At 49.5% G+C, this 18,023-nt stretch overlaps 1 protein-coding gene across 1 annotated transcript; it reads left to right on the top strand.

Annotated features, from left to right (window-relative positions):
* Positions 1–816: 816 nt before the first annotated feature.
* Positions 817–12,291, top strand: SIRPB2 (signal regulatory protein beta 2). The gene is made up of 5 exons (XM_042931401.1): positions 817–1,173; positions 8,338–8,703; positions 9,916–10,257; positions 10,785–10,853; positions 12,120–12,291. The coding sequence occupies exons 1-5, from the start codon at positions 978–980 to the stop codon at positions 12,248–12,250; spliced, it is 1,104 nt and encodes a 367-aa protein (XP_042787335.1). The 5' UTR covers positions 817–977; the 3' UTR covers positions 12,251–12,291.
* The last annotated feature ends 5,732 nt before the right edge of the window (positions 12,292–18,023 follow it).

Raw genomic sequence — 18,023 nt, 5'->3', positions numbered from 1 at the left:
ATTTTTTTTTCTAGAAAAAACAAAACAAAACTGAGTTAACCTAAAAGAGTACGATGGCAACATGTACAATATTCACTTCACCTCATAGGTTTTTTTCAGTTCATTTATTTATTTTGAGACAAAGAGAGAGAGTGTGAGCAGGGGAGGGACGGGGGGGCGGTGGGGGAGAAGGAGAGTCCCAAGCAGGCCCCGCACTTTCAGTGTGGAGCCCAATGCGGGGCTCGAACTCACGAACTGTGAGACCATGACCTGAGCTGAAATCAAGAGTCAGACGCTCAACCAAGCGGGCCACCCAGGTGCCCCGCGACCCTATTCCTATTACTGTTTTACAGATCATATGATAGGGACTCCTGAAGAAGTTACAGAAAATTATGATGCCACAAAAGCAAATTTTTATATGATCCAGGTGTGTTACCGTTGGACCCCAGGAAATGGAGGTTTCAAGAGTTGCCCCCAGTTATGCGTTTAGGAACGGGATCTGTGCCCACCCCTCACTGCCAAAAGGAGGCCTCCATGGGGCTTGCTTTATAACAAATCCTTCTTCCTAAGCGAACGCCACCTCCTCTGTTTCCTGCACATCGTGAACAATGATGGTTGGTACGTTCAGCATTTACATTGTGCTGAGCCTTCGCCCACGTATCTTGTAATCCCTGCAATACCTTTCTGAGGAGGGCACTGCTACCGTCCCCATTTTGCAGATGAAGAAACAAAGGCTCCGAGGTGGCAGGTGTGCGTCACGCAGCCAGGAAGGGCAGCCAGGAAGAGGCAGACCCAGGACTTGACCCCACGTCTGGCTGACTCGGGACACACTAGGCATGCTCATCTTCCTGCCAGGGTGCCCAGGACAGGGCCTGTGGCAAAAGGGGTCATGAAGGTTTTGACAGAGTGATTACAGGAACACTCGCTGCCCAGACACGGAACCCGGAAACCCCTCCAAACAGCTCCTTCCTCTTGCACCAGCAGCCTCGTCTTGCCATATGAAAACACTTCCCCAAGTAGCCTTGGCCCCAAGGAACACCCCGTTTCAGGCTCAGACACCCACCGGATTGCAGAACGACAGCCAGTCTTGGGAGCCACAGGAGGCACATGCGCCCCTCGCGATGACCACCCCGACCCAGCCGGCCTACTCGCCTCCTTGCTCCTGGCTGCTGATGCTGTCCCTTGTCCTCTTGGGTGAGTGGGACCCCAGACATGATAGGACCCACCCCTGGCTGGTCCCAGAGAGGAGCCCCAGGTGCTCTGGCAGGCCTGGAGGGGCTCAAGCCCACCAAGAGGGAATGGGAGCGGGTAGCCGAGAACTTTCTTGATCCCAGTGTCCCAAGAAGCAGAACTTTTTCGGGAGGCAGCACAGTGAAGTTAAGCCCCCAGGCTCTGGGATCTTGCAAGCTGGGCTCTGCTCAGATACCCGCGTGCTCGTGTCACAGGCCACTTCACTCTCCTCTTGAGGGAACAGGGCTGCTAACGGGGTGCTGTGCGTATTAAATACAAAAAATGGTGAGGCTCACAGCCCAGGATCAGGGGCATAATCTGTGGGGCCTATGTCGTGCAAAACGTAAACACGGTTTCAGAAAGTGATAAGAACTTTAAGACAGCAACAGCAGACCATTATCGCAAGCACGGGGCCCTTCTAAGCACAGGGCCCTGTGTGACCATACAAATCAACCACCCACGAGCCGGCGCCGGCTCAGCCTGAGAAAACTGGGCTCAAACCTCACCACTGACTTCTCTCTGAGCTTCCATTTCCCCCTCGGTAAAATGGGGCTAATCGTGGGGACCCACCTCATGACTTTTGTTTGGAAGATTCGACAAGACAACACCTGTTGGTACCTAGCACGGTGTAAAGATTTACATAAAGATTTTCTTACCCATGTCTATTGTAAGTCAGGATCAGGCCGATTTAACTCCTGAGTCTTGGGGCTCCTGGGTCCAGCTTAGCCTCTGAGCCCAGAACCCTCTGACCCAGCAGGCAAGAGACTCGGCTTTCACCTCCTGTCCATCTGGACCCCTGCCCAGCCCCTGCTAAGACCCAGCCCCTGCTTGGGTCCTCCAAGATGGTCACTCCTGGAGAGGCCCTGGTGGGAACCAGATCTGAGACCAGACTCGGCTGCTCCTTTGCTCCCCAGCTGTGATTTGGGGCACCACTTCCCTTCTCTGAGCTGGTTTCCCTGATCGTAAAATGTGAACTCTAGCTCCTAGTTGCTCACTCCACAAATAATTCTGAGTGCCCACTACGTGTTAGGCACTAGGCTAGGAGGTCATATGTCTAAACTACTCAGGATCAAATAGGTTTTGAAAAATGGGGGTTTTGTACCAGGCCTCCAAAGGAGAACCCACCATCAGGGATCGTGAAAGGTAGGGCCTACAGGTGGAAGACAGGGGGGAAGGGATCCCAGAGCTGTGGCCAAGGGGTGCCCAGCTCCGCAGACAAGGTACCCAGGACATTTTCCAGAGAGGGGGAAGGGGTGAGGGGCACAGGGCTTTCATTCATTGAGGTTTGATGGACGTACAACAAATTGTACATATCTAACATGTACACTTCGGTAAGTTTTGGGGGCATTGGATATGCTTCACTCTTGTGAATTCATCACCAAAATCAATATAATGAACATATCCAACACTTTGAAAAGTTTTCTTGTGATTCATCCTTTCCATTCCTCCTCCTCCCGTGGCAACGCCTTATCCGCTTTCCATCGCTATAGATTCATTTGCATTTTCTGAAACTTTATACAAGATCATGCAGTAGGTACCCCTTTTATTCCGGCTTCTTTTCCTCAGCATAATTATTTTGAGCTTCATTCATGTGGTTGCACATATCAATAGCTCACATATGTCTTTTTATTTCTGTCCCCTGTGTGGATAAAGTACAGTTTGTTTCTCCATTCACTTGTTGGCAGACATTTTCTGCTTTGCAATTTGCGGCTGTCACAGATAGAGCATCTATAGACGTTCGTGTGCAAGTCTTTGTGTGGACTTACGCTTTCGTTGCTCTTGGGAAAATACTTGAGAATAATATGACCGTATCATATGATAGGTGTGTGTTTAACTTTTAAGACACTGCCATACTGTTTTCCAAGGAGGTTGTACCATTTTGCATTTTCATCACCAGTGTACGAAGATGACATTGCCCTTTACATCCTCGCCAACACTTGGTATGATCAACCTGTCTCATTTTAGTCATTCTCACAGGTGCGTAGGAACATGTCATTGTGGTTTTAATGTTCACGTCCCTAATGTGTAATGGTGCTAAACATTTTTCACGTGCATCCTGTATCCTGTCTGGTAAAGTGTCTGTTCAACTCCCATTTTTCGATTGGTTTTCTTATTATTGAGTTTTGAGAGCTCTTTATATATTCTGGTTGCAAACTTTTTACCAGATAGATACTTCACAAAGATTTCCTCCTACTCTGTGGCTTTTTCATTCTTTCGCAAGTGCCTTTTGAACAGCAAGAGTTCTTAGTTTTCATAAAGTCTAATTTATTAATTTGTTCTCTTATGGATCATGATTTTGGTGTTGTATCTACATGTGTGGCACAATTCACTAACAAAACCATCTGGGCTTGGAGTTTTCTTTGCGGGAAAGTCTTTAATACAAATCAAACGTTTGCAATAGATAGTAGGGCTATTTAGGTAATTTATTTCCTCTTGAGGTAGTCTTGGTAGTTGGTGGTTTTTAAGGAATTTGTCCCTTTGTCAAATACATGCAGCCATGACCTTTCCATAGCATCCCCTTATTGTCCTTTAATATCTGTAAACTCTGTACTTGTGTCACCTCCCTAGTTTTTGATTTTAGTAATTTGAGTCTCTCTCTCTTTCTCTCTTACTCTTCCATATGGCTACAGGTTTATCAATTATAATGATCTTCTCAAAGATTTCACTCATACTGATTTTTCTCTCCTGGTTTTTGTTTTTTACTTTATTGATTTCACTCAGGTCTTTGTGGTTTCCTCTCTCCTACTTCCTTTGGGCTTAATTTGCTCTTTTTTTCCCCTTGTTTCTTAAGGTAGAAACTAAGGTCATTCATTTATGTCCTTCCTTCTTTCCTAATCTAATTCAATAAATATTCCCCTCTGCTTTAGCAGAATCCTACAGATTTTAATATTGTGTTTTTATTTTCATTCAGATCAAATTGCTTTCTAATTTCCCTTTTGTTTTGTCTTTTAACTCGTGTGTTATCGCAAAGTGTGTTATTCGGCTTGTGAATATCTGGGAGTTTCCTAGGCCTCTGTCTGTTATTGATTCTAATTTAATTCCATTCTGTCAAAGAAGATGCTTGAATTCTTTTAAACTTGTTGAGACTATTTTATGACTCAGAATATGCTCTCTCTTGGTAACAGTTCTCCGTGCACTGGAAAAGAACTATATATCCTCCTATTTGGGGGGCAGAGTGTTCTATAAATATCAATTAGGCTGTTAGTTGTTAGTGCTGTATTCTTTTTGATTTTCTGCCTACGTGTTCTATTAATCATGAAAAGGAGGATATTGAAATCTCAGAGCATAACTGTGGATTTGTCTGTTTCTCCTTGCCATTCTATTGGGTTTTGCTTCATACACTTTTAAGTTCTGTTATCTGGTGCACATATTTGGGTTTTGTATGTCTTGATTTTTTTGAAGCTTATTCATTTTTTTTTTTAATTTTTTTTTCAACGTTTTTTTTATTTGTTTGTGGGACAGAGAGAGACAGAGCATGAACGGGGGAGGGACAGAGAGAGAGGGAGACACAGAATCGGAAACAGGCTCCAGGCTCTGAGCCATCAGCCCAGAGCCTGACGCGGGGCTCGAACTCACGGACCGTGAGATCGTGACCTGGCTGAAGTCGGACGCTTAACCGACTGCGCCACCCAGGCGCCCCATGAAGCTTATTCATTTTGAGAGAGAGAGAGAGAGAGAGCGAGCACACACGAGCAGGGGAGGGACAGAGAGAGAGGGAGACAGAGGACCCCGAGCAGGCAGCCCCCCTCCACCCCTACTGTCAGAGCAGAGCCCAGTCCAGGGCCCAATCCCATGAATCAAACTGAACCATGACTTGAGCCGAGATTGGATGCTTAACCAACTGATCCACCTAGGTGCCCCTATCTTCTTGATTAATTTGCTCCTTTACCATTATGAAGTGGCATTCTTTATTCCTGGACATATTCTTTGCTCTGAAATCTACTTTATCTGATATTAACATAGCCACTCCAGCTTCCGTTTGATTAGTGTTATATGCTCTACCTTTTTCTATCATTTTTCCTTTTAACATATGCACAGCTTTAATATTTAAAGTGCATTTCTTGTAGGCAACAGATAGCCTACAAGATCTTACTTTTTATCCAAGCCGACAATCTCTAATTTTTACATCGGGTATTTAGACCTTTTACCTTCAAGGTGACTTTTTAGAGGATTAGGTGTAGGTCTTATCACCTTCCTATTTGTCCTGTCGGTTCTTTGTTCCCTTTTTTCTCTTTTTCTGTCTCGTTTCAGTTGTTGAATATTTTTATAACGCTATCTTATCTCCTTTATTGGCTTATTAGCTATTACTCTTTATTTTGTCATTTAGTGGTTGCTTTAAGGTTTAGAAGTTTCAAATTTTCCAAGATGAAAAAAAGGGGGGCCATGGGCTCTCCCACCCCAATACTTTCTCTCTTCTATTTGATCCTCATTGGTTCATAAGAATAATAGAATTTCCCTGTGTTCCTAGGATCCCACTGGGAGTATATTTTTATTTTGAGAAAGAAATGGGTATCAGTTTACAAGCTCTATAGTTTCCTGTGAATATTGAAGAGTCCACTGGACCTTCCCCCTTTCTTAAGTGTGCAATTTGCACCATCCACCTTTCAGTGACAGCATACCATTTCCCAGACCGTATAAGAGACTTACAAAGTATACTAGGGTTTCCCTCCTCCCAGCCTTTGTTGTGTTGCTGTCAGAACTTTACTCAGACATGTGTCAAAGTTACTTGAATGTTACTTGTTTTTATCATTTCCGGGCCTGGCTTTTCGGAATCGCTAGGTGGGACCACAACACTTCTCTCTGAGTACCGTCCTCTCTCCTGTCTGTTCTACCCATTGCTCTGTCAAACATGAGGTTTTCCGGTTTGGCGGGTGGGGAAAGGCAATATTTCAGCCCTGTGCTGAGCGGATGGGCACCGTTCAGTGCCTGCGCGAGAGGAAACCACCTGAGAGGCCAGGGAACGAACCACCAGAAAGGATTAGAGAGAACAGATCTGACTGCCTCCCCTCATGGTGTTTGAAGGTGGGTGTTGCTCAACATTTTGGAGCTAAGGACACCGAGGGTAAAAGCAATCCCTAGGATTGAACATGAGGTATCCCTTGGTGATCAACTGTGAAGGAGTTCTTATAGAGGCTATTATTAGCACATGCCTAGCTGAGGACACACAGGAAAGGAATTTAGAATTCCACACCCCCTCCCCAGATCCTCTTAGAAGGAAACGTCTGCCTCACCTCCCTACTCCCTCGCCTCACTGACCACTGAGAAACACCATGCTATCCTGCAAACTTACATCTTGGAGCAAGACTGAGTCATTCACCAGGCCTGACGGTCACACACACCCAGGGAAACTTGGGACACAAAACTGATGACCCGTCTGGAGCAGAACCTCAAGTCACCTGATCTGAGTCCAAATCCTGGCCATGACACTGACTGTTTCTTCCCCTCTCTGACCATCAGATTTCTCAAAAATGGAGATGATAATAACACCTACCTCAGGGAGTTCTTCAGGGGAGCACCTGTTCATAACCCAGGTGCAAAAGAACTTGCATGGGAGGTCTCGGCCCTCTCTCTCCGTGCCCACTCCGAGGCCAAACTCAGCAGCTAGACCCCCGAAATAGATCCACTTCCCAAAGCACCAACAAGCATTGCAGCCTGGTAAAGAATTCACAAGAGACACCTGAAACTAATATAATATTATATACCAACTCCACTTGAAGTTTAAAAATGTTTTCAAAGCGATAGAACTGCATATAGGACATAAAATTGCTGGTATTTACTGTGTGTAAATAATATCTCAATAAAGTAGTTTTTTAAAAAAAGAATTCGCAGGGGGGCACCTGGCTGGCTCAGTCCGTAAAGCATGTGACTCTTGGTCTCAGGGTTGTAAGTTTGAGCCCCACATTGGGTATAGAGATTACTTTAAAAAATAACTAAAAGTCAAAAAGAATTCAGGGGGTGCCTGGGTGGCTCAGTCCGTTAAGCGTCTGACTTCAGCTCAGGTCATGATGTCACTGCTCGTGAGTTCGAGGCCCACATCGGGCTCTGTGCTGACAGCTGGGAACCTGGAGCCTGCTTCGGATTCTGTCTCCATTTATCTGCCCTTCCCCTGCTCTCTCCCCCCACCTCTCTCTCTCTCTAAAATATAAGACATTAAAAAAAAAAAAAAAGAATTCACAGGATGCCAGATGATGTTTACTTTGTGCGATACATTTGAGGGCTGAGAGCGGGGGCTCCAGAAACAGGTTGTCACATTCGTATTGGATGGCATATTAGTTTCGGGGGCCATGACAAAGTGCCACAGACTGGTAGTTTAAACAACAGAAAAGCATTATCTCACGCTTCTGGAGGCTAGAAGCCTAGGCAAAGGTGTCAGCCAGGTTGATGACGTCTCCTGAGACCTTTCTCCTTGGCTGTCTTCTCTCCGTGCCTTTAATTTCTTCTTATAAGGATGCCAGTCATATTGAATTAGGGTCCACCCTCATGACCGCATGTTAACTTTTTAAAAAATTAAAAAAAATTTTTTTAATATTTATTTACTTTTGAAAGAGAGAGAGAGAGTGGGAGAGGGGTAGTGAGAGAAGGAGACACAGAATCCGAAGCAGGCTCCAGGCTCTGAGCTGTCAGCACAGAGCCCGACGCGGGGCTCGAACTCACAAGCTGCGAGGTGGTGACCTGAGCCGAAGTCTGATGCCCAACCAACTGAGCCTGGGCCACCCAGGCGCCCCTCATGTTCACTTAATTGCCTCTTTAGAGACCTTGTCTCCGGATGCAGCCACATTCAGAGGTACTGGGGGTTAGGACTCTGACATATGAATGTAGCCAGGAAGACACCAGTCAGCCCATAAACTGTGATCCGGGGAAACTTACCTGGTCATCGGGGCTCTCAGCACTTCTGTGAAGACGGGAAGAATGCGGTCACCTATTATTTGCAAGTTCTCCATTATTTGTAAGTTCTGCTCTCCCTTTCCAGACAACCTCCTCATCTCTCACGCTTCCCTCCCCAACAACATCCGTCCGGCGTCCTGAGCAATTGTTGCTGGCCAGCTAATGACTAGGTTGTGGTAAGCTCACCTCTGAGGGCTCCAGGTCCTTCCAGCTCAGCACAAAGCCAGTCTTCCTCTGTTGCAGGAGCCTCTGGGCAGAGCGATGGGAGTGAGCGGCAGGTGTTGCAGCCCGAGGGCCCCCTGCTGGTGGCGGAAGGAAACACGCTGCTGCTGCGGTGTACCGTGGCAGGTTCCTGCACTGACGACAGGATTAAATGGGTCAAGGTGAGCGATCGGGACCAGCAGGAGATTTATAACTTCAAACACGGCTTCTTCCCGGGGGTGACGCCGGTGATCCAGCGGACCCTGGAGCCCCTTCATTGTGACTTTTCCATCTATATCCACAATGTCACCAGCAAGCATGCTGGAACCTACCACTGTGTGGGGCTTGATGACTTGAGTGAGAACCCAGAAAAGAAGCTGCAGGAGGGCACCTCAGTGTTTGTGAAGGGTGAGTATCAGGCTCTGTGGGTCTTAGGCGCTCAGCTCGGACCGGTCTCCCTGCGTCAGCTGCCTTCATCCATCCACACCCATACCGTCCACAGAAAATCCCAGTTGGCGCACAACGCGAGGGTGTCTCACCCACACATGCACGGGCATCTGGAGTGGTTCTGCTCCACGTGTCTTGTTCCAGGGCCGCGTCTTCTTGCAGCTGCGAAGAGTACAGCTGGGTCGTGGAGATGGTAGAAGCAAAGAGGACAAGCCCCAGTGCCCCCAAGCGCTTTTCAAGTTTCTAATCACGTAACATCTGCTAACAGCCCATTGGCTAAAGCAAGTCATGCGGCTCAACGCAAAGTCAAGAGACCGGGATGCGTACCCACCCACCACGAGGCAAGAGTAGGGATGCACCACCCTAGGGGAGTCCAGAACTAGGGCTGATAATTTAATCTACCACACTCCCCACGTAATCAGTCATGCTATCTGTAAGCCCAGCAGTGGCGACCTGGGCACTCACATCCTGGGTCTGTCATTCAATAGGAGTGTGTTCTTTTTTTTTTTTTTTCAATGTATTATTTATTTTCGAGAGAGAGAAAGAGAAAACGAGCAGGGATGGGGCAGAGAGAGAGAGAGAGGGACACAGAATCCTAAGCAGGCTCCAGGCTCTGAGCTGTCAGCACAGCCCCCGACGTGGGGCTTGAACTCACAAACCTCGGGACCATGACCTGGGCTGAAGTCCGACGCTTAACCTGCTGAGCCACCCAGGAGCCCCGCCCTGCAAACTGTTAACAGAGAGAATATCTGTGTGTGGCAGTTGGAGGTGAGGGGAAGGGTTCATTTTAACTTGATGCAAGCATTTCGGGAAGGTTTCTCCGATTCCTCCCACGCTGTGACAGGCGCCCCCTCTTGGCCCTACAGTCCTCTGGCTTTCCAACCTCAAGGGGATTTTCTGGACCATCTCCACCACCGGACTGAAAACTTCTCCCCAGCCGGACATTTGCATGTCTCGCTGAGCTCCATTTCCCCCAGTCGTAACCTCAGCACATAGCAGGTCCTGAGAACTTCTTTACTGAGTGAACCGACTTGAGCATAATGTGGGGATCCAGAGGGAGTAGCTGAGTAGGGAAATCAGGGCAGTGGGGAGGGAGGGAAGATATCAGGGAGGAAATAAGTGGACAATGGAGGAAGACACAAAATGCAACAAGGACCCTCTCTTTGGCTTCAGGAGCCGGGGCCCCAGAGCCAAACCTCTGGATCCTGCAGCCCCAGGAGGTGGTGTTGGCAACCCCCGGAGACACTGTGTTCCTGAACTGCACAGTGCTTGGACAGGGTCCCCCGGGACCCATCAGGTGGTTTCGGGGGGCTGGTCTGAGCCGCGAGGCCATTTACAACTTTGAAGGCCTCTCCCACCCCAACGTGACAGCCGTCCGGGCCTCCAACAGCGATTTCAGCATCCTCCTGCAAGGCGTGTCCCCTGAGTACACAGGCACCTACTACTGTGTTAAGTTTTACAGGAAACCCAACAGACAATACCTGTCCGGACAGGGCACCAGGCTGCGAGTAAAAGGTGAGACAGGTGGTCTAGAAGGCACTGGGGGAGAGGGGCAGGGGGTCCACAAGGAAATTCCCAAATAGGCCAGCTCTTCTCAGCCTCCAGCTGTTACATAAGCCGTTCCCTCTGCCTGGAATGCTTTCTCCTTCTCCCTGGCGAATTCCTACTCATCCTTCAAGGCCCAGCACAAATAGCCCCTCCTCTGTGAAACCTTCTGCTTCTCCCGGGCAGAGTTCATTTCTCCCCATTCTGGGCTCCTCAAAACTTTGGATAGACCATTAATGGTTTAACAGTATCTGTTGAGTGCCTGTTTACTGCTCTGCACTCTACTGGGTGCTGTAGATACTGCAGTGAATCAGACATTGTCCCCACCCCAGGGATGTTCAGACAGGTCTAACTAGTCCCTCAGAGTCACAGGGTTTGACTTCTAGCCCCCATTCCAGACACACTCCTCTCGATGACCCTAAGTCCTAGCACAGGGGCTCAGGAAGGGGCAAGACAGAAAGAAAAGGGGAATGTGAGACTGTCTCTCTTTCTTACAGCAAAGCCCATCACCTCTCCCCAAGAGAAAGAACTCACCAATGAACATATAGGCAGGACATATCCCTCAGGTGAGTGTACCTAGTCTTGGGAAGGTAACCAGTCCCCACAGGCAAGGCTTGGCCATGGGAAGGGAGCAGTCCTTGCCTTCTAGGGCTATGCGCCACCCAGAAAGTCCCCAGAACTTCATCTCAACATCAGAACCAGGAACTCAGAGAACCACGTTAAAGCTCAACCAAAGATGGGCGCCTGGGTTGGCTCAGTCGGTTGAGCGTCTGACTTCGGCTCAGGCCATGATCTCACGGTTTGTGAGTTCGAGCCCCCCGTCGGGCTCTGTGCTGACAGCTCAGACCCCAGAGCCTGCTTCGGATTCGGTGTCTCCTCCTCTCTCTGCCCCTCCCCTGCTCGTGCTCTGTCTCTCAATGATAAATAAACGTTAAAAAAATTAAAAAAAAAAAAAAAGCTCGACCAAAGGAAGAACAGCTGACTGTTCAGTGGTCAGCCTTGCTTGGCAGGTAGTAAGCTCCCCATGATTCAGTGCAAGGAGACACTGTGAAACTGTACATAACAGTGCTGAAGATCATGGCTTTGTAGCCAGGCCTCCTGGATTGAGTCCCTTTCTACCTGTGTGACTGCAGGAAGCTTGCCTCACTCCCCGAATTTCTGTCATCCTGCACTGGGGACTAGGGGCGGAGAGGGGATAAGAGTCGGAGAGCGTACCCCATGAGGCTGGTGCGTAGACCCCATGAGATCACACGTGCCAAGCGCCCAGAACTGTGCATATCATACCACCTGTTAACGCTCAGGGTCACTTGGCAACAGGGTGGGGTTGAGGGTGAGACTTGGGGTAGCGCCACCAGATGCTCCCTGTCACTGAGCCCTGTTCCTGCCATTTGTAGGAGCCAGACCACCTGGTCCCGTCACTTCTCTAACGTATGTGCCCCTGAGCAAATCATTTCCCGACTCTGACTCTGCCTTTTCATCGGTACCAATGGCATTATTATCCTGCCTTGCGGCATACGTTTAAGGATTAAATTAGGCAGTTAGGAAGTGCTTAGCCCAAGGTCTGGGGCAGAGGAGCTGAGCAGCCAGTAAATGAACAGTTTTCTATTATGATGGGAGGTCAGGGATGCTGTGAGGATGACTAAACACAGGGGTAGGATATTGGGCAAAGCCTCTTTGGGCCCCGGACAAAGGGAGGGGAGGTCTTCGTGTAGAAAGAATGTGGCCCCAGAGGTTTACAGCAGCTGGGCCAGGCCTCCCCGTGGGGACACTGAGGACTGGACTGTTGGGGGATCGCCCAGGGTCCTTCCTGAGCTCTCCTCTGTGTCCTCCAGGCCTCCTGTCTGTGCTCACACTTGTGGTCCTGGGGCTGAAGGCCATGACCTTGGCTGCGCTCCTGCTGGCCTGGGCTGCCTGCCGGAGAAGGCAAGAAGACACCAAGACCCCAGACTCAGCAGAACTGTAATCTGTACGGGGCATGCAGCACGGGGCATGGGGCGTTGGGGGGGGGGGGGGGGTCGACCTCAAAGTAGGTCCTCTGAGTCGAAGAGAGGTCAAGGCTCCCCAACCACTTCATCGCCTCCAACCCCAACCTCCAGATGCTCCCCAGGCTTTGTGCCGAACTCCAGGATCCCTACACCTGGCTTCCGTTCACCTGGCGAAGTACCCCACTTGGCACTGACTGGGCTCCCTTCTGATGTGCTGTCCTCTCTCTTGACAGCCAGCTCAAGCCCTCCTTGTCCTTCAAGGCTTTGCCGGGCTCTCTTCTCAAGGCCCTTGTTCCTGCGGTAGTGCCCGCCCCCTTCCACCCCCTCTCCTCGTTTTCTTATCCTTCAAGATCCAACTCAGAGTCCTTTCCGGAAGATTTTCCTAAGCATCTCTAAGCTCACAGAGCCAGACTGCTCAGGCCTCTCCATTTACACCCTTCTCTCCTCATTTCCTGCCTTTTTTCCCTTCCTTCCTTCCTTCCTTCCTCCCTTCCTTTCCTTCCTTTCCTTCCTTCCTTTCCTTCCTTCCCTTCCTTCCCTTCTTTTCTTTTCTTTTCTTTTCTTTTCTTTTCTTTTCTTTTCCTTTCTTTCCTTGCCTTCTTTCCTTCCCTACTATGGCTGCTTGGGTGGCTGCAATAGTTAAATGCAGGCTCAGCAACTGTAACAAAACTCTTAAATAACAGTGGCTTAAGCCAGAAGAGAATCGGTTTCGCTAGTAATAACTGAGCACAAGCAGGCCAGGCAATAGGGGGACTCCCTTGTAGTGAGACCCAGGATTCCTCGATCTCTTTGCTACCAGGTCCATATCTCAGGCAGCAAGACTACGGAGGAAGGCAGCAAAGGGGCGTATTACCCTCCCCTTCAAAGGCACAGCTAGAAATTTGCCCACATCACCTCCAATTGGCTGGAATGTGGTCACATGGTCACACCTAGCCGCAAGGAAGGCTGGGAAATGTAGTCTTCATTCTGGCAGCAAGGTGCCCAGCCATCAATTTCTCACTAAAGGAACCAGAGGCTAAATGCCAATAGATAACCAGGGGCATAGAGGCAGCCTCAGGGGCATAGAGGCAGCCTCTTCCTTGCTCTGCGTAACACGTGAGTTCAACTCCCAGCTGAAACAGCACCCCTCTGTAACACCACCACCACTAGGATAGTATAATGGAGGGCAGTGGTCCTCAAGAAGAGGAGGGTTCCCCCCCACCACCAGGGTACATTTGGCAATGTGTAAAGACACTTTTGGTTGTCACAACTCGGGGGTTGTCACAACTTGAGGGGTGTCACAACTGGCTATCACCCTCTAGTGAGTAGAGGTCAGGAATGCTGCTGAATGCCCACGGCATCCCCCACAACATAGAGTTGTGTGGCCCAAAGCATCGGGAGTGCTGGGGCTGAGAAGCCCAATGTGGGGGAAAGTGCGACACGCCTGGCTTCCCAGCCCGAACCTCCACTCCCTCCCTGTGTGCCCTTAGTGACTAATCAAGTAGTCGCTTCACCCCTTGGACCCTCGTGGATAAGAACGTGGACAAGGATGGCAACGTGGACTTCTCTGCATTGTACGAAAACTAATTCGGTTCATTCACTAAGGGCTTCACATGTGCTGTGTGCACTGTGTCCGTTCAGTATCTGTGAACCCCATTTTTGCTTTCCACGCGAATATCTCCTAGCACCTACTCTGTGGGGCGGTGGATTCGTCTGGCCGTTTTTCATTATAACCACAGAAAAAGAGCTTGAAAAACCTAAGCCAAAGGGGACATTAGTTTAGTCTGAGGACGGAATAAATCACTGAATCACCAGTCATCAGAATAATAACCCCCTACCAAAAGATAACCACGTCCTAATCTCTGGAACCCGGAACCTAAGCTCTGGACCTCACATGGCAAAAAAGGACTTTGCCTCTGGAGTTAAAGATCTTGAGGTGGGGGTTTATTCTGGATTATCCAGGGGGGCTCTAAAGGCAATCACAAGTGCCCTGATGAGGGAGAGACAGGGGGAGATTTGACACAGAGAAGGAGACAGCAACGTGACCACAGAGGCAGAGATGGGAGTGATGTGGCCGCAAGAAGGCCGGCAGCCACCAGAAGCTGGAAGAAGCCAGAATCACTTCTCCCCAGAGTCTCCAGAGGGAGCGGGCCCACTGACACCTTGATTCCTGCCCCATGTTACTGATCTCAGACTTCTGGCCTCCAGAACGATGAGAGGGTAAATTTCCATTATTGTAAAACCCCAGGTTTGTGGGACGCCTGGGTGACTCCGTCTGTTAAGCGTCTAACTCTTGGTTTCGGCTCAGGTCGTGATCTCACAGTTTGGGGGATCAATGGTGCTGACAGCACAGAGCCTGCTTGGGATTCTCTGTCTCTGTCTCTGTCTCTGTCTCTCTCTCTGTCTCTGCCTCTTCCCCCCTTGCACACACTCTCTCTCTCAAAATAAATAAATATTTAAAAATCTAATATAAATAAATTAATAAATAGATAAATAAAGCACCAGGTTTGTGGTCATTTGTGGTCTGCAGGCACAGAGCATCTGAAAGAACCACTCGGCCTCCCAAACCTCCTCGCCCCCCGGGGCCCTGCAGGATCTGGTCCCTGCAAACCACCCCCCTCCCCAATCATCTCCCACCACCACCCCTTAAACTGACTCCGCCCTGGCACCCACCCGGGGCCTTGGCCACACATTCCCTAACTCATCCAAGGCTCCCCTTCGCAAGGGCTCCCGGACTGCTCCGTCCACCGCGATGTCTCCATCCCTCTGGTGGCCCTCACGCCCCTCCCTGTTCTTTGCAGCGCTACCGTGGCCTGAAATAAACGCGTGTGCGTTTCCTTCATGACCGCCAGTTGTCTCCTCTGGAACTCGAGCGTGCCGAGGACGGGAACCTAACTTTTCACCCTATGTCGCCCCTTCCATCCAGTCATAAAAAGTGGGTGAAGGCCAAGGCACTAATCAGTGTGCTGAGGATTAAAGAGTAAAGTCTGCTCTCTCAGGGCGCACCTGCTACTGGGGGAAGACGGACAACGAGCAAGTAAATGTAATAAGTAACGTGTCACATGGTGGTGAATGCCAAAGGAATAAGAAGGCAGGAGGGCGGGGGGAGGTGCCAGAGCGAGGGAGAGGAGATGTATTTTATTTAGGGTGCTCAGAAGAGTCCTCACAGATAAAGTGACGTTTGAGCAGAGACCTGGAAGGAGTGAGTACAGAGACTCGTAGATGTCTGAGGAGAGGAGCAAGTGCAAAGGCCCTGAGGCAGGAGTGTGCTTGACATGGCACCGGAAGCATAAGCCCCAAGCAGATTCTTGGCACGTGTTAGACCCCTGCAATCCCCCCATCTGAGGGGGGAATAGAGGGTAGAGGTAAAGTTCACAGCCTTGGGAAGCTGCTCAGATTCAAATTCCAGTTCTCCTACTCATCTCTTGGGTAAGTTGGTTTCTCTTAGAGTGTCCCGGCTTCCTTATCCATCTGCCGGTAATGACATTAGCGTCTCCCTTCTTAGGCGGTTTTGAGAATAAAACACATGGGTGCATGTCGGGCATTAACTGTGCCACGCCCAGCGGATGTGGGGAGGGGGGAACAGTCCCCAAAAGAAGTGCAGGGGTGCTGGCAGGTGAAACAAATCATGGATAAAAGCGAAGAAGGGGTGACACCTGGGTTCGAGGACTCGTCCACCAGCCAGAGAACTGGAGCTTGGGGAGCTGGTCACCCACAGATCTCTCATGCTGGCAGCCGAGTGCAAGCATGACGCCCGCGAGTCTCCAGGCCCCTGGGCTTCCTGGGAAATTGCAGGGCATTTCAGGTGGACACAACAATGGAAGGGGAGGGTCCACGACCAGGGCTGGTGCCTGGTGTCCCTGCAGCAGAAAGGGGAGTCTGCGCCACAAGGAAAGGTCCCTCTTCCCACATGTCCTTCCGGGACCTCGAGCAGCTGAAAAGCTGTGCTTTTTTTAAAAAATTATTATTATTAACGTTTTTATTTATTTATTTATTTTGAGAGAGAAAGAAGGCACGCATGCGTGCACACATGGGTGGGGGGGTGGGGGAAGGGCAGAGAGAGAGGGAGAGAAAATTCCAAGCAGGCTCATCGATCCCCTGCACCATGAGATCATGACCTGAGCTGAAATCAAGAGCCGGATGCCCAACCAACTGAGCCACCTAGGCGCCCCTGAAAACCTGCTTTTAATAACATGAACTTGGGGCACCTGGGTGGCTCAGTCGGTTAAGCATCTGACTTCGGCTCAGGTCATGATCTCTCGGTCTGTGAGTTCGAGCCCTGCGTCGGGCTCTGTGCCGACAGTATGCACCCTGCTTGGGATTCTCTCCCTCTCTTCCCCTGCTCAGGCTCTGTCTCTCTCAAAATAAATAAATAAACATTTTTCAAAAATAACTTCATTTTCGCCCACTTACTTTGTAAGCAACACACTTATAATATTTTAAGTACACATAAAACAGCCCTGTACGTGGAGTCAAGCACCTAACTGATTCATTTATACCTGAGAATTGAAATACAGATCATTTTATTCCAAATTACTTCCTCTTTATCTCACCAGTTAGGGCATGATGTTGATTTTTTCAATATGTATAGGTCAGTTTTATGATCTATGAATTCCACTGAAGGTATAAAGGGGCGATAGGAAATATTTTTTATGAAAAAGGGGTAGGGCGCCTGGGTGGCTTGGTCAGTCGAGCATCCGACTTCAGCTCAGGTCACGATTTCATGGTCCATGAGTTCGAGCCCCACAGCGGGCTCTGTGCTGACAGCTCAGAGCCTGGAGCCTGCTTCGGATTCTGTATCTCTCTCTCTCTCTCTGGCCCTCCCCCACTTATGCTCTGTCTGTCTCTCTCTCCCTCTCTCAAAATAAATAAACAAATAAAATTTTTAAAAGGGGGCGAGGTGGGCCAGAGAAGGCTTTGAATGCCAGGCTGCCCCAGCTCCCATACCCCCTCTTTAAAAGTCGGCCCTGAAGCCCAGAGAGGGCAGAGGCCTGGCCTGGCCACCCAGCTTGTCTGGGAGAGCCTAGTCGCAATCATGATGAATACTGACGACAATGTCTTTGCGGCCGCTACCTTGGGGAAGGCACGTTTATGGGTCCGAGGGCTCAGGCCGTTTCTCCCCACCGTGAAAGCATCTGCGTTATGGAAAAGGAAGAGTTTTATTTACTGGAATTGGATCACATACCACAGTCAGCTCAACACTCATCAGGGGTCCAGGTACCTGCCTGCCTCCTTGACCTTGAATTTGTACTCCTTGACCTTGACCATGCACTCCTTCATTAATTCAGCAAAGGATCATTAAGTGGCTATTTAGTGCCAGCAACTGCAGGTCCCAGGAGATAAAATGACAGCTAAGCAGAGGGCTTAGAAAGTGTCAAGCATTACTCTGAGCAGTGCACCCTGGATCCTCACACATCCCTCTGAAGGACGGTAAGGAGCTTCACTTACTGCAAGGAGCTTCATTTATCAAGACACGGAAGCTTGGAAACGTAATATACCCAAGATCATGCAAGCAGGAATATCTGGGCTTCAACCCCAGGCTCAGTCCAGAGTGCATGCTGATAAGCCATATCATGCTGGAGACAGCCAGAGCCTCTGCTGTCACAGGGATGGTGGCCTTTGGGGAAGGCTGGCATTTGACACGGCCTCACAGGGCATGCACAAGGATGTCTGATGGAGCCCAGGGCTGTCGAAAGGCCTCCTTGAAGAGGGAATACCTAAACTAAGAGGAGGGGGTGTGCAGAGGCTGACAAAAGGGAAGGAAAAGAGAAG

Source organism: Panthera leo, chromosome A3, assembly GCF_018350215.1.
Source record: "Panthera leo isolate Ple1 chromosome A3, P.leo_Ple1_pat1.1, whole genome shotgun sequence".
In the NCBI taxonomy this organism is placed as follows: Eukaryota; Metazoa; Chordata; class Mammalia; order Carnivora; family Felidae; genus Panthera; species Panthera leo.
This window is presented reverse-complemented; position numbering and strand designations above follow the sequence as displayed.

What these genes read in the sequence shown, in the direction of transcription:
- SIRPB2 (XM_042931401.1), top strand. Translation starts at nt 978, where the DNA reads ATGAAAACACTTCCCCAAGTAGCCTTGGCCCCAAGGAACACCCCGTTT. An exon ending in GCTGTCCCTTGTCCTCTTGG is followed by an intron (nt 1,174 to 8,337) that starts GTGAGTGGGACC and finishes CCTCTGTTGCAG; the next exon opens with GAGCCTCTGGGCAGAGCGAT. An exon ending in CACCAGGCTGCGAGTAAAAG is followed by an intron (nt 10,258 to 10,784) that starts GTGAGACAGGTG and finishes TCTTTCTTACAG; the next exon opens with CAAAGCCCATCACCTCTCCC.